General features: G+C 39.9%; 1 protein-coding gene across 1 annotated transcript in view; it reads right to left on the reverse strand.

Annotated features, from left to right (window-relative positions):
* LOC101644964 (PARP1 binding protein) overlaps positions 1-11,431 on the reverse strand; it is an 82,705-nt gene that overhangs the window by 11,303 nt on the left and 59,971 nt on the right. Inside the window, exon 9 of the mRNA XM_004700352.2 lies at positions 11,289-11,367. Within this exon, the coding sequence (XP_004700409.1) occupies positions 11,289-11,367 (79 nt within the window). The remainder of the gene's footprint in view (positions 1-11,288; positions 11,368-11,431) is intronic.

Genomic DNA, 11,431 nt, shown 5'->3' on the forward strand with positions numbered 1-11,431 from the left:
AAATTATTATTATATCTCATATTACACTGCCCGGCGTCTCCCTTCACCTATCCTTCTGTTGCCCATCCCCCTTTCTACACCCCCCTTCCCTCCTGGTATCGCCACTGTCACCCCTGGTCCTGAGTGGTTCATCTGTCCTAGATTCCCTGCGTTTCCGATTCCCATCTGTACCGCTGTGCCGTTTCACTCAAACCTTGTTTCTTATGATGGCTGATTTAAGAGAACAGAGTGTGGCTGTGAAATTTAGTTTCTTGCTCAGGAAAAATGATGCAGGAACTGTTGTGAGGTTGAACACAGCGTACAGGGACAGTGCTATGGGAAAAACTCAAGTGCACAGTGGCTTTCTCATTTCAAAAAAGGTGAAATGTTGATTGATGACAAACATAGTTCTAGACGTCCGTCAACTTTTCAAACATTGAGTTGTAATCCATACTGCAGGCTATAATCTTTGATCTTCATCAGCAAGTGCTTCAAGTCCTCCTCACTTTCAGCCAGCAAGGTTGTGTCATCTGCATACCACAGGTTGTTAATAAGTCTTCCTTCAATACTGATAGTATTTTCTTCTTCATAAGCCACTTTCTTTGATTACTTGCTCAGGATACAGATCAAATTAGTATGGTGAGAGGAGACAACCCCATCACACACCTTTACTGATTTTAAACCATGCAGTGTTTCTTTGTTCTGTTCTCACAACTGTCTGTTGATCTATGTACAAGTTCCTCTTGAACACAATCAAGTGTTCTGGAATCCTATTCTTCTCAAGGTTAACCATAATTTAAGATCCACACAGTCAACTGTCTTGGCATAATCAATAAAACACAAGTAAACATCTTTCTGGCATTCTGCTTTCAGCCAAGATCCACTTGACATCAGCAATGATATCCCTTAGTCCACATCCTCTTCTGAATCTGGCCTGAACCTCTGGTAGCTCTCCACCATTGTTGGGTGATATTCAGCAAAATTTTACTTTCATGTGATATCAATGCTATTGTTCTATAATTTAAACAATCGATGGGGTCACCTTTCTTTTTAATGGATATAAACATAGATCTGTTCCTGTCAGTTGGCTAAGTAGCTGTCTTCCAAATTTCCTGGCATAGACGAGTGAGAGCTTCCAGTATTTCATCAGCTTGTTAAAACATTTCAATTAGTTTTCCATCAATTCCTGGAGTCTTGTTTATATACATTTATATCACATATGTAAATGCCTATGTACATATTATACATTGTTAATATGCCTTCTTCCAATCTTTTTGCCACTTTCTTCTTGATATAATCCAGTTTCTGAGATTAGCTCCTCAGAAAATGGATCAGAACTGAAATTCCATCTATTTGCTGTGTGCTGAGGAAATAAAATATTTAGTGCACACAAACTGCTCAGAATGCAATGCTCCCACTTAGCTCACCATAAAGCTAGTTCAAATCCCCTCCTTTAAGGGCACTAACATCATGGCTACCAACTGCAAGAACTGTGGTCATTAGACCAATGACGTAAAGTCTGGAGGGGCAGGAGAGCCCTCAGGCACCAGGATCATGGTTCATGTCACAGAGCCTTCCACTATGACCAGAGACCTCAAGTCTGTAGGGTGGACATCCCGGAGCTGGAATTTGAACCTGAATTGCTGTTCTTGGGGACAAATTCACCATGGTGGAGGGACTGCTGACGGACCTCTGGGAGCTGGTAACCAAGAATCCTTTCACAATGGCTGACAATTCCAGTCCTGGTCAGGCAGAGAAGCTGCAGGCGTTTCTCCAGAAGTTGGACCAGACCATTCAGGGTTACATGAGGGCCTACTTTATTATGGATAAATGACCCAGCAGGAAACAGCTACTTGCAGATGGCATACATACCGGAAGATGATCCTGAGATGAAGGTGCACATTACAAGCATACCTTTGACCAGAACAAGGATTTAGGGCTAACTGACATAAAGATAGAGGGTTGTGAGTCAGGCTTGGCCTCATAGCGAAAGCAGAGAGAGGTTCATTGGCTAGGCTCCAGCAGTGCTCACGCTTTAGAGTTACTTACTACTATGGTAATAAGGCTGCAGAGCAGTGGTTCTCAACCTCTGGGTCGCAACTGCTTTGGGGGTCGAATGACCCTTTCACAGAGGTCGCCCGGTTCATAACAATAGCAAAATTAGTTATGAAGTAGCAATGAAAATAATTTTATGGTTGGGGGGGCCACCACAACATGAACTGTATTAAAGGCTCGCGGCACTTGGAAGGTTGAGAACCTCTGCTGTACAGGCCCCTTCCTGCCCATCAGATCTTGCCTATAGTGAGTCGGAGATCTACGCATTCTTTGTAAACGGTTTGTAATGGAGGCATAAACCTGTTGGGTTATTTGACCTGACCGTGGCAGCCTGTGTAGAAACAGGAAAGTGAACTGTGGGCATGTTATTACCATATTATTTCTTATAGAGTGATAATGATTTGGGGTAAATAAAACACTAACTTTCAACAGGAGAGGTACCTTCTGATGGGAGAGACCCAGCACAGGTTAATAAGTTATAAAACGGAAGGGAAGGCCTTCAAAATAGACTGACCTAGGAATTGACTCTGTCCTTTTGATACACTATTAGAATTCAGACTACTGAATGAAATTTTCCTTAATGTGATCATTATAATTTTGGATTAGAACTGAAATTTCATTCATTCCTTTATTTTATTACCAGGCACACCAAGCGTCTGCCTCCACAGTGCTTTAACTGACCATAATTCAGTTTCCAATGTCAGTTTCAACACACAGCGAACAAATGTGTAAATCAATATGCAGAGGGTATTCAATGTTACTGATGAAGTGTACACCATGGAAGGGTGCGAGTACTGCCCAGAATAATGGTGTTGGGTATGTGTGATTCCAAATAGTTGCTTTGTTTTTGAAGTTTTATTGGCATATAATTCATGTACCCTACAATTCAATGGTTCGAGTTTTATTTATTTTTAGTGTTTAGTGTGCCTGCTGTTCTACATCTTAATTCACGGCAGTGCGTGGGGTCTTAAGAAGCTTGAAAGCAGTCATTCGAGGCATGACCATTTGTTCTCTATTTGACTAGGGCAATTGAGGGGAAAGGACAGTTAGGAATGTGTGGCTGATTGCCTCTAGTCTGTCTCCTTTGCTATGAGAACAGAAGAGCCAGGTGGTGCTTGACTTCTGTTATTGAACACCCTGCTTTTGTTTTTCATTGGCATGTAATTCACATAGGAGCTTGGTGGCATAATGGATTACGTGGTAGGCTGCAAACTACAGGGTCAGCAGTTAGAAACCACCTAGCCCTTCCACAGGAGAAAGACAAGGGTTTTCTAGGCCTGTAGAATTTACAGTCTTGGAAACCCGCAGGGGCAGTTCTAGCCTGTCCTATAGGGTCGCTCTAAGTCAGCATTGACTTGAGAGCAGTGAGTTGCTTTGTTTTTTTAATAAATCACCAATCATTTAATAGTTCAATTATATTAAGAAGAGTTGTACGATTATCACCATGTATATTTTAGAACATTTTCTTGTTTTGTAGTTACTGTGGTTAGTTCCCCATTTACCCTTGTTTTGTCCCTAGGGAACTATTAATCCAGTTACTGTCTCTAGAGATTTACCTATCTTGGATTTCATATACAGAAAAAAACATACAAAACAAAATCAAGAAACGAACCAACAAAAAAACCAACAATGACAAAATAAAACAAGAATATTTTCAATCAAAAAGAAAGCATAAAGAATTAAAATTTGGAATAATTTAAAATGAGTCAAAGAGATCAAATTAGGTGTTACATTTTAACCTATCTGCCATAACTGATTTTACAATGTTCTCTGACTGACAGCAAGGCTATTCAAATCCCTGGATTATGGTCAGAGGGGATTTACTGGAAGCTCAATCCATGTGGGAACCCTGCATTAGATTTTGGGATTCAACTGACATCCATAGCCCTCTTACATACTGGGTGGTCAGAATTTAACTTCTGATACCATTCATTCCCTCCTCCAGATTTGGATTTTATTATTTATAATCCTTGAATGGGAGCCCTGCCAGTATCGTGGTTACACATTGAGGTGCTAACTGCAAGGTTAGCAGTTTGAAACTACCAGCTGCTCAGTGGGAGAAAGATGAGGCTTTCTACCCCTGTAAAGAGTTATAGACTCAGAAACCCACAGCATCAGTTCTCTGTCCTACAAGGTTGTTATGACTCAGAATTGACTCAATGGCAGTAAGTGGTTGTGAGAATCCTTGGATCACACAGACTGGTGTTCTTCTTCTGTGTAGACTTAGTTGATGCCTGACATAGACGGCTGCTCATTTTAAGACTCCAGATGTTGTTCTTTCTGATAGGTGGGCACCATCTTAGCTCTTCACACTTTGCTTTAGCACCCATACCTTCAGTGACCTCTTTTTGAGGGTGAGTACTGAGGAGGGTCAATCATAGGAACTAATTGTTTTTAAATTAACGCTACGATTAAGTGTAAGTCCACAGCCCATACACATATGTCCCTGGTCATTGTTGAATATTTTGATCAAGGATTCTACAAAGGAATTCTGATCAAAAAGAACAGAATTTAAAATTCTCATGTAGTCTAGATTTTCTGGGAGCCATGAAAGCTGGGTGAGCCAATGAAACTACTGCTCCGGATTAGTCTTTAATCTTACACTAAAACATCTTCTGTAGTATTTCTATAGTAATACTCCATCGTATTAATAGCCTCCTTATATATCACAAAAACAAACCCACACCCTAGAGTCCATTCCAACTCACAGTGCTCCTATGAAACAGAATAGAACGTCCGTATGAGGTTTTCAAGGCTGTTCCCTAGCACAGTGGGTTGCCCACTGGATGGCAAAGCAAAGTCAGCAGTTTGAAACCACTAGCTGCTCCATGGGAGAAAGATGAGGCTTTCTACTCCCTGAAAGATTTACAGTCTCAGAAACACACTGGGATAGTTCTCGTCTGTCCTACAAGGTCACTATGAGTCAAATTGGACTCAGTGGCAGTGAGTTGGGAGTTTTTTAAATCTTTATGGAAACAGACTGCCACATCTTTCTCCAAGGAAGCAGCTGGTGAGTTCAAACCACCAATCTTTTGGTAGCAGCTAAGGAACTTGAAAATAAAAAGAATTTATAAATTATCAAGGGTTCACGAGAGTAGGAGGGTGGGGAGGGGAAAAAAGAGGAGCTGATACCAAGGGCTCAAGTAGAAAGGAAATGTTTTGGAAATGATGATGGTAACAAATGTACAAATATGCTTGATACAATTGATGTATGGATTGTTATAAGGGCTATTGTTATAAGGCCCCCAATAAAATGATTTATTAAAAAAATTTGTTTAAAGCCACCAAGGCTATTTTAGGGAAAACTATTAGATTGGTAGCTGGTGGGCTACTCTGGTCCTTCTGTGTCCCTCCTCCTGTCCCATAGGATATCTCCAGAGGGCCTCTGACATGTCCACTAAGAGGTTGTCCTATCCTCCATTTGATCCCGCTCCAGGTAGTTGATGCTGTTAGGTGCCAGTGAGTCGGTTCTACTCATCGTACGTGTTGTACAACAATATGAACGTCTTCCGGGTCTTGTGCCGTCCTCACAACTGTATGTTGGAGCCCATTGTTGCAGCCACCATGTCCATCTTTTTTTTTCAAAGATATTCCTCTTTTCTGTTGACCCTCTACTTTACTAAGCATGGTGTTCTTTTCCAAGGACGGATCCCTCCTGATAACATGTCCAAAGAGAGATCAAGTCTTGCCATCCTCACTTCCAAGGATTCCTAGTGACACTGCCCAGACATTGAGTTTATCCCAGACTCTTTCTCTAGGCTCCAGAATTGTTTGTGGCAAGGGGGAGGGGTAGTGATTAGTACACACTTCCTAGTCTCTCAGGTTATCATGGAACGAGAGTTGAAGAAGGAGTCTGGGATAAGCTATTAGGTTGTTTACTGAGACTGGAATGTTCCCTTCAATTCTTTCTGCCAGTTCAAATCCTATTTATTCTAATCTCATCATCCTTCTATCTCCTCTACTTACTATTGGTCTCTCCTTAGTGCTTTGGGTGTATCCAGAAGCCTCTAAGCAATGTACTCTCCATTATGCTAGACACAAGCCAGCTGGGGCAGATTAAGTACAGATGTAAAGTCTAGTTCCTCAGTGCAGAAGTAACCTTTAAAGTACTTGATAGAAAATTTGGTCAGAGCCTAGAACTGGACCTGACCCTCCCCATCCCCAGAGTTCTAGTAGATAGCATTGTTCTCCAGCAGAGATGGCTTTGTATACAGTGTGAACACACATGCATCTTTCTATCGGCAGGAAGAGGTCTTCTAAGAGCCAGATGCAAAACGACCAACCAAGCAATGGGCACAGTTACAATCGTGATTTCATCAACTATAGTTTCTACCATCTTCTGTCCATTCCCTTTGGCACTCCATTAGCCATACACTAGACCTTTTCCCTCAGGGCCTCTTTTCATGTGTAATAGCTTTGCTTTCACTTTAGTCACTGTATATAAAGGAAATGTAGAGGCACCAGATGATACCTTTCTCGACTGAGCAGACAGAGGTCTGCCTTTAGGGTGCAGCTGGATAGACTGAATTGCAGGTTACTGCCACCCCCAACTCAACTTCTAGTCCTTAACCTCAGACCATGTGGGTCTCTACCACCTGTTTTGAGTGTATGTGTGTTGGAGGGAGTGTGGCGGTGATGTAGGGATTCAAGGGGCCTTTCAGAGGTTTTCACTTTGCTCTTTGGCTTTAGACTTCACTCTCTTCACATATTTGCACCTCATACTTGCTCACAAATGTAGCAAGTGTTTTGAAGTGTGTACAAAGCACATTGAGCCCTGCAAGGAAAGCCTTCTCTTCTAAATACCACAAGACCACATGTGGGAAACTCGCTGGCTTCCAACACAACACAATTTCAGTCTATATACCCTAGGTTTAAAATATTCAGTGTTCCAGAAATTTCCAGATTGCTGCCAGCTCCACAACACACCCAAAGGTTTTCTCTTTTCTCAGCAGGGTTGCTCTATAGGGGCCATTGTCAATTCTTAGCACATACTCAACACCGGCAACAAAGAGGCTAATAATAGCACACCTCCAAAGGGCTTTACTCTTTCCAGATTTTAACATGATCTGGCTGCTTTGCTTCCATAATTGTTATCACTATCTTATATTTTAAATTCACACTTCCCCAAGTTTATTTACCTTTTGTAATTTTGTTATTGAAGCAGAAATGGTACACTGCCGTGACTGATGATATTCTAGTTAGCAAAGTATCCAAGTCTATGTGTAAATTCAGTTCCATATATTTTAAACAATTTTTTATTGTGTATGCATTTTTAATATAATGTTTTAATGTATATTAGGTGGGGGGGTTTTAGTTCAGATCATCAACTTTGTATTCAACAGTTTAAACTACTACTCAAACCCTCCAATACTTTACCCTTTCCCTGCTCTTTGATTTCTCTCCTCCCTCTTGTGAACCCAAGTTAATACCCATCAACTATCCATGGCCTTGTCTCTCCTCCCCTTAGCCTCCCCCCAAACTCCAAAGTCTGTTCTCTTTGGTATGAATGCCTTTATTTGATGTTGTGTTTATTTCCATCATCGATGATGATAATATTTGTTCTTTTGTAATTGGCTAAAGTAATGATGATGATGAGTTACCACTTTACACCAACAATGACAGGTTTAAAAAGAAGAAGAAGAAAATAACAAATGCTGGAGAGACTGTGAGAGACTTTCATACACTGCTGGTGGGACTGTACATATGTAAAACCTCTGTGGAAAGCGATATGCCTCTATCTCACACAACTGGGAAAAGAAATTCCCGATGAGCAAGCAATTTCTCTGCTGGGTATCTATCCTAAAGAAGTAACAATCATAACACAAAAAGACATATGCAACCCACATTTATCACAGCACTATTCACAACATCCAAAAAATGGATAGAAAAACTCTGGAACATACAAACCCACAACAGAAGACTCTATGTTGCTAAAATACAATGAAGGTGCCACAAAACACTTGATGGCGTGGATGGACCTGGAGAACATTATGCTGAGTAAAATTAGCATCCTTACACAAGAGCATTTTATTTTCTCCTCAGTTACATTTTGAAGCTGCATACTTTTAGTTATCCCTCATTTTCTGAAGCCTAATTATTCGTGGGGGTAAGAAGAGGGTTCATCTCAGGAGTTCTACAGTCTGAAAAAAATTTCTGGCTTCTACATTTTCCTAAGTTTTTAATCATTTACTATATTAGTATATTAGATTATAAATTCCATCTATATTAGTATATTAGATTATAAATTCCATCTAGTTCAAGACTGAATTTCATTGCAATAGGAAGGGATCGTTGGATATTTTCTCTAATTCACTATAGAGTACAAGAGCTTTCACATAAGTCAGGGAAAGAAACTGAGGGTTCATTTTCTACACTACTATTCAGTTGTGATTGGTACCTGATGGGAAAGAAATCATGGAAATAAAACAAGAACACACAGTTATAGATTAGGATACACTGGAAATAATTATTGGGATTATATCATTTATTAGTACAGTATTTGAAGAAACATGCTATCTCTTCACTCTAATATCTCCAGCTTCTTGCCTTGGTCATAACCATTGAAGATTCTTGTATTATTTTAGAAGACTGTAAGGAGCCAAATATGTTCTTGAAAAGTGTTTTAATGAAAAAGTTTAAAGATATTTATGATAGCATAACCTATACTTATATATATGGATGAACTATTGTTTGGTGTCGTAGAATCTTGAACTGTTTTTGTTGTGTATTGTTGACTTGTAGTAACCTTTTAGGACAGAATAAATCACCCCATAGGGTTTCCTAAGCTGTAGACTCCCCAAAAGAAGACAGCCAGAAGTTTCCCCATTAGAACCATTGGTGTGTTTAAACCACCAAACTTCTGGTTAACAGACAGGTGCTTAAACATTATACGGCCAGTGATCCATGATCCCGAAGGACAAGTACTTATGTAATATAGATATATAACAAAGAGTTGACAAATTCTATTCACAAAGCCAAAGATGTCTTCTATAGACATTAATATTTTTCCTATAGACATTAATTACTAAGACCTATAACAGCAAACAGAATAAGCTAAATGCATTTGAGTTATGCAGATGAAATAAAAAATAAAACCAAACGCACTGCCATTGCATTGATTCTTACTCATCGTGACCCCATGGAATGGAGAAGCTGCCCTTGGGGGTTTCTGAGGTTGTACATCTTTAGGGAGCAGAAAGCCTCATCGCCCCGCCCCCGTGGAGCAGCTAGTGAGTTCAAATTGCTGAACTTGGGTATTATGTGACCTATTATGTGACCAAGGCTCCTTTGTAGGTAATAATTAAAATCAGTGCTCATTAAAACTCTATTTCCAAATGATTTTAAGGGTAATTATTATGCATTTTAGGAGCCCTGGTGACATAAGACTTAACTGATGGATTACTATGAGTCGGCATTGACTCAATGGCAATGAGTTTGGGTTGGGTTTTCTTATAAATTTTGCATCAAATATGCTGAATGGATTACTTTCAAAAAAAGAACAATATACAGCTACGGCACAGAGTATATAGGTACTCAATAAATATGTGCTAATAAATAAATAGAGACTGAATTAGTTTATTGTGCCAACCTGGCCGATAAATACATGTGGGGCTAATTGAAGGGTGGAGAGATAAATGGCTTGGTGAGCCCCGCCTTTAGAGTTCTCAGGTCTCTTGCTTTCTAATGGTCGGACCACTGTGCAGCTGCCTTAGCCGGTTCCCTGCTTCAACTGACAAGGTTCACTTTCTGCAAGACATCCCTGAGGAGAAGCTGCATGGACCTACCCCAATGCAGCCCTGGGTGCTAAAGCACCAGTGTGGAGACCCCTGCCAGCACTGAGATGTTTACACATTCACTGACTCAGCTTTCCTCCTGCAGTTGGTGTCATAGTGTGTGTTTTGTGAGATGGAGGAGGACTTTGTGGATTGGTGTTGGACATATGGGTTAATGTTGGACTTGTGGGCTTGGGCAGCACTGGGTTGGGATATTTTCTTGATGAGCACTTAACCTTTATATAAAACTCTCTCTTATAATACATGAGTTTCTGTTGATTTGTTTCTCAAAAGTACCCAGACTAATACAGAGACCAAGCTTCTTTTAGAAAAATCACACTAAAAAAACTTTAAACAGCCACAGAAACAAATTTCTGATTATTTGAAGGCATAAATGTTTCAAATTAGAGTAGAAAAACTTAGCTTAAACCAAATGAAAAAATTAAAGTCCACTTTAGTTAATAAAAAATATGCAATGTTCTCCGTACCTCTGATGCTTGAGTTCTGGGTCAGTTTGTGATTCTCAGTGGTTTGGCAGTTGAGGTCTAGTGATGTCCTATAATGTGACCTAACATAGTGTAATCAACTCCATAATGGGAATTGTTATGAGCAGCCAGTTATTTGTAAGAAGATTAGGGTGGACTGTAGCACCCTTACATCAGGGTCTCAGTCCTGATGCAATTGGGAGGGGTTCGTTCCCTCAGGCGGGTGGCCTACTTCTTATGTGGGCATGCTGTGGGAAAGCTTTTGCTGGGTCTGGATCCTGCATCTGGTACCTTGACCTCTGGTCCTTTGGCTTGGGCCAATGGCCTTCCATATTGCTTGCTGATATCAGGAGCAATCCCTGGCTGGCCTGCCATATAAGCTGTTGACCTTGGATCCACCTGTCTCTTCAGACACAGCCTGAGCTAACTCCCACTGGATTCATCTGCAGTCACTGGCTTGGAGGGACTAGGACAGGACTGGCTAGCTTCTATGACTGTGTGAGCCATTTTCTTGATACACATTTATCTCTCTTTCCATATACATATAGATATAGATATTTATATACATATATACCTGTCACTACTTTTGCTGCTTTGGAGAACCCAACCTAACAATGAATTATATTTTGCTATTATCCCCTTCGGGCATAAACAAATGTTAAATTATTTAGTCTATCAAGGGTCAGTTTCAAACATTAGAAATGTAAATGAGAAAGTCAGGTCTTCTTTATTTTCACTATTCATTCAATATTGTTAAACTAACTTAGCAGGGCAAGTACTTACTCTCTCTATTTAGGTTCAGTGGATTGAATATACCAGAGGCAGATTAGCCAAGATTATATAAAAGTTAAGTTTCCGTATGCAATAATTAACATTCATTTTCCATTTAATTGCTATCATTGCATATATAATGCATACTTATAATATCCATCTCAATTGTGTGTGCATATTTAAGTAAAATAATTTTATCATCTCATATTAGAATATTAAATTGTACCTTATTTTTCTCTTGTATGGACTTCTGGACACGTTCTCTTAAGGGTTTCTCCAATGAGTTATTCACTTGTGTCGGAGATCTATGTTAAAATTTTTTTAAAAGCAAAAATTAATCAATAAAAGTGGCTTTAAAAACTATTTTTA

Source organism: Echinops telfairi, unplaced genomic scaffold (assembly GCF_000313985.2).
Source record: "Echinops telfairi isolate 266 unplaced genomic scaffold, ASM31398v2 ScPeMD7_2;HRSCAF=8, whole genome shotgun sequence".
NCBI classification, from domain to species: domain Eukaryota; kingdom Metazoa; phylum Chordata; class Mammalia; order Afrosoricida; family Tenrecidae; genus Echinops; species Echinops telfairi.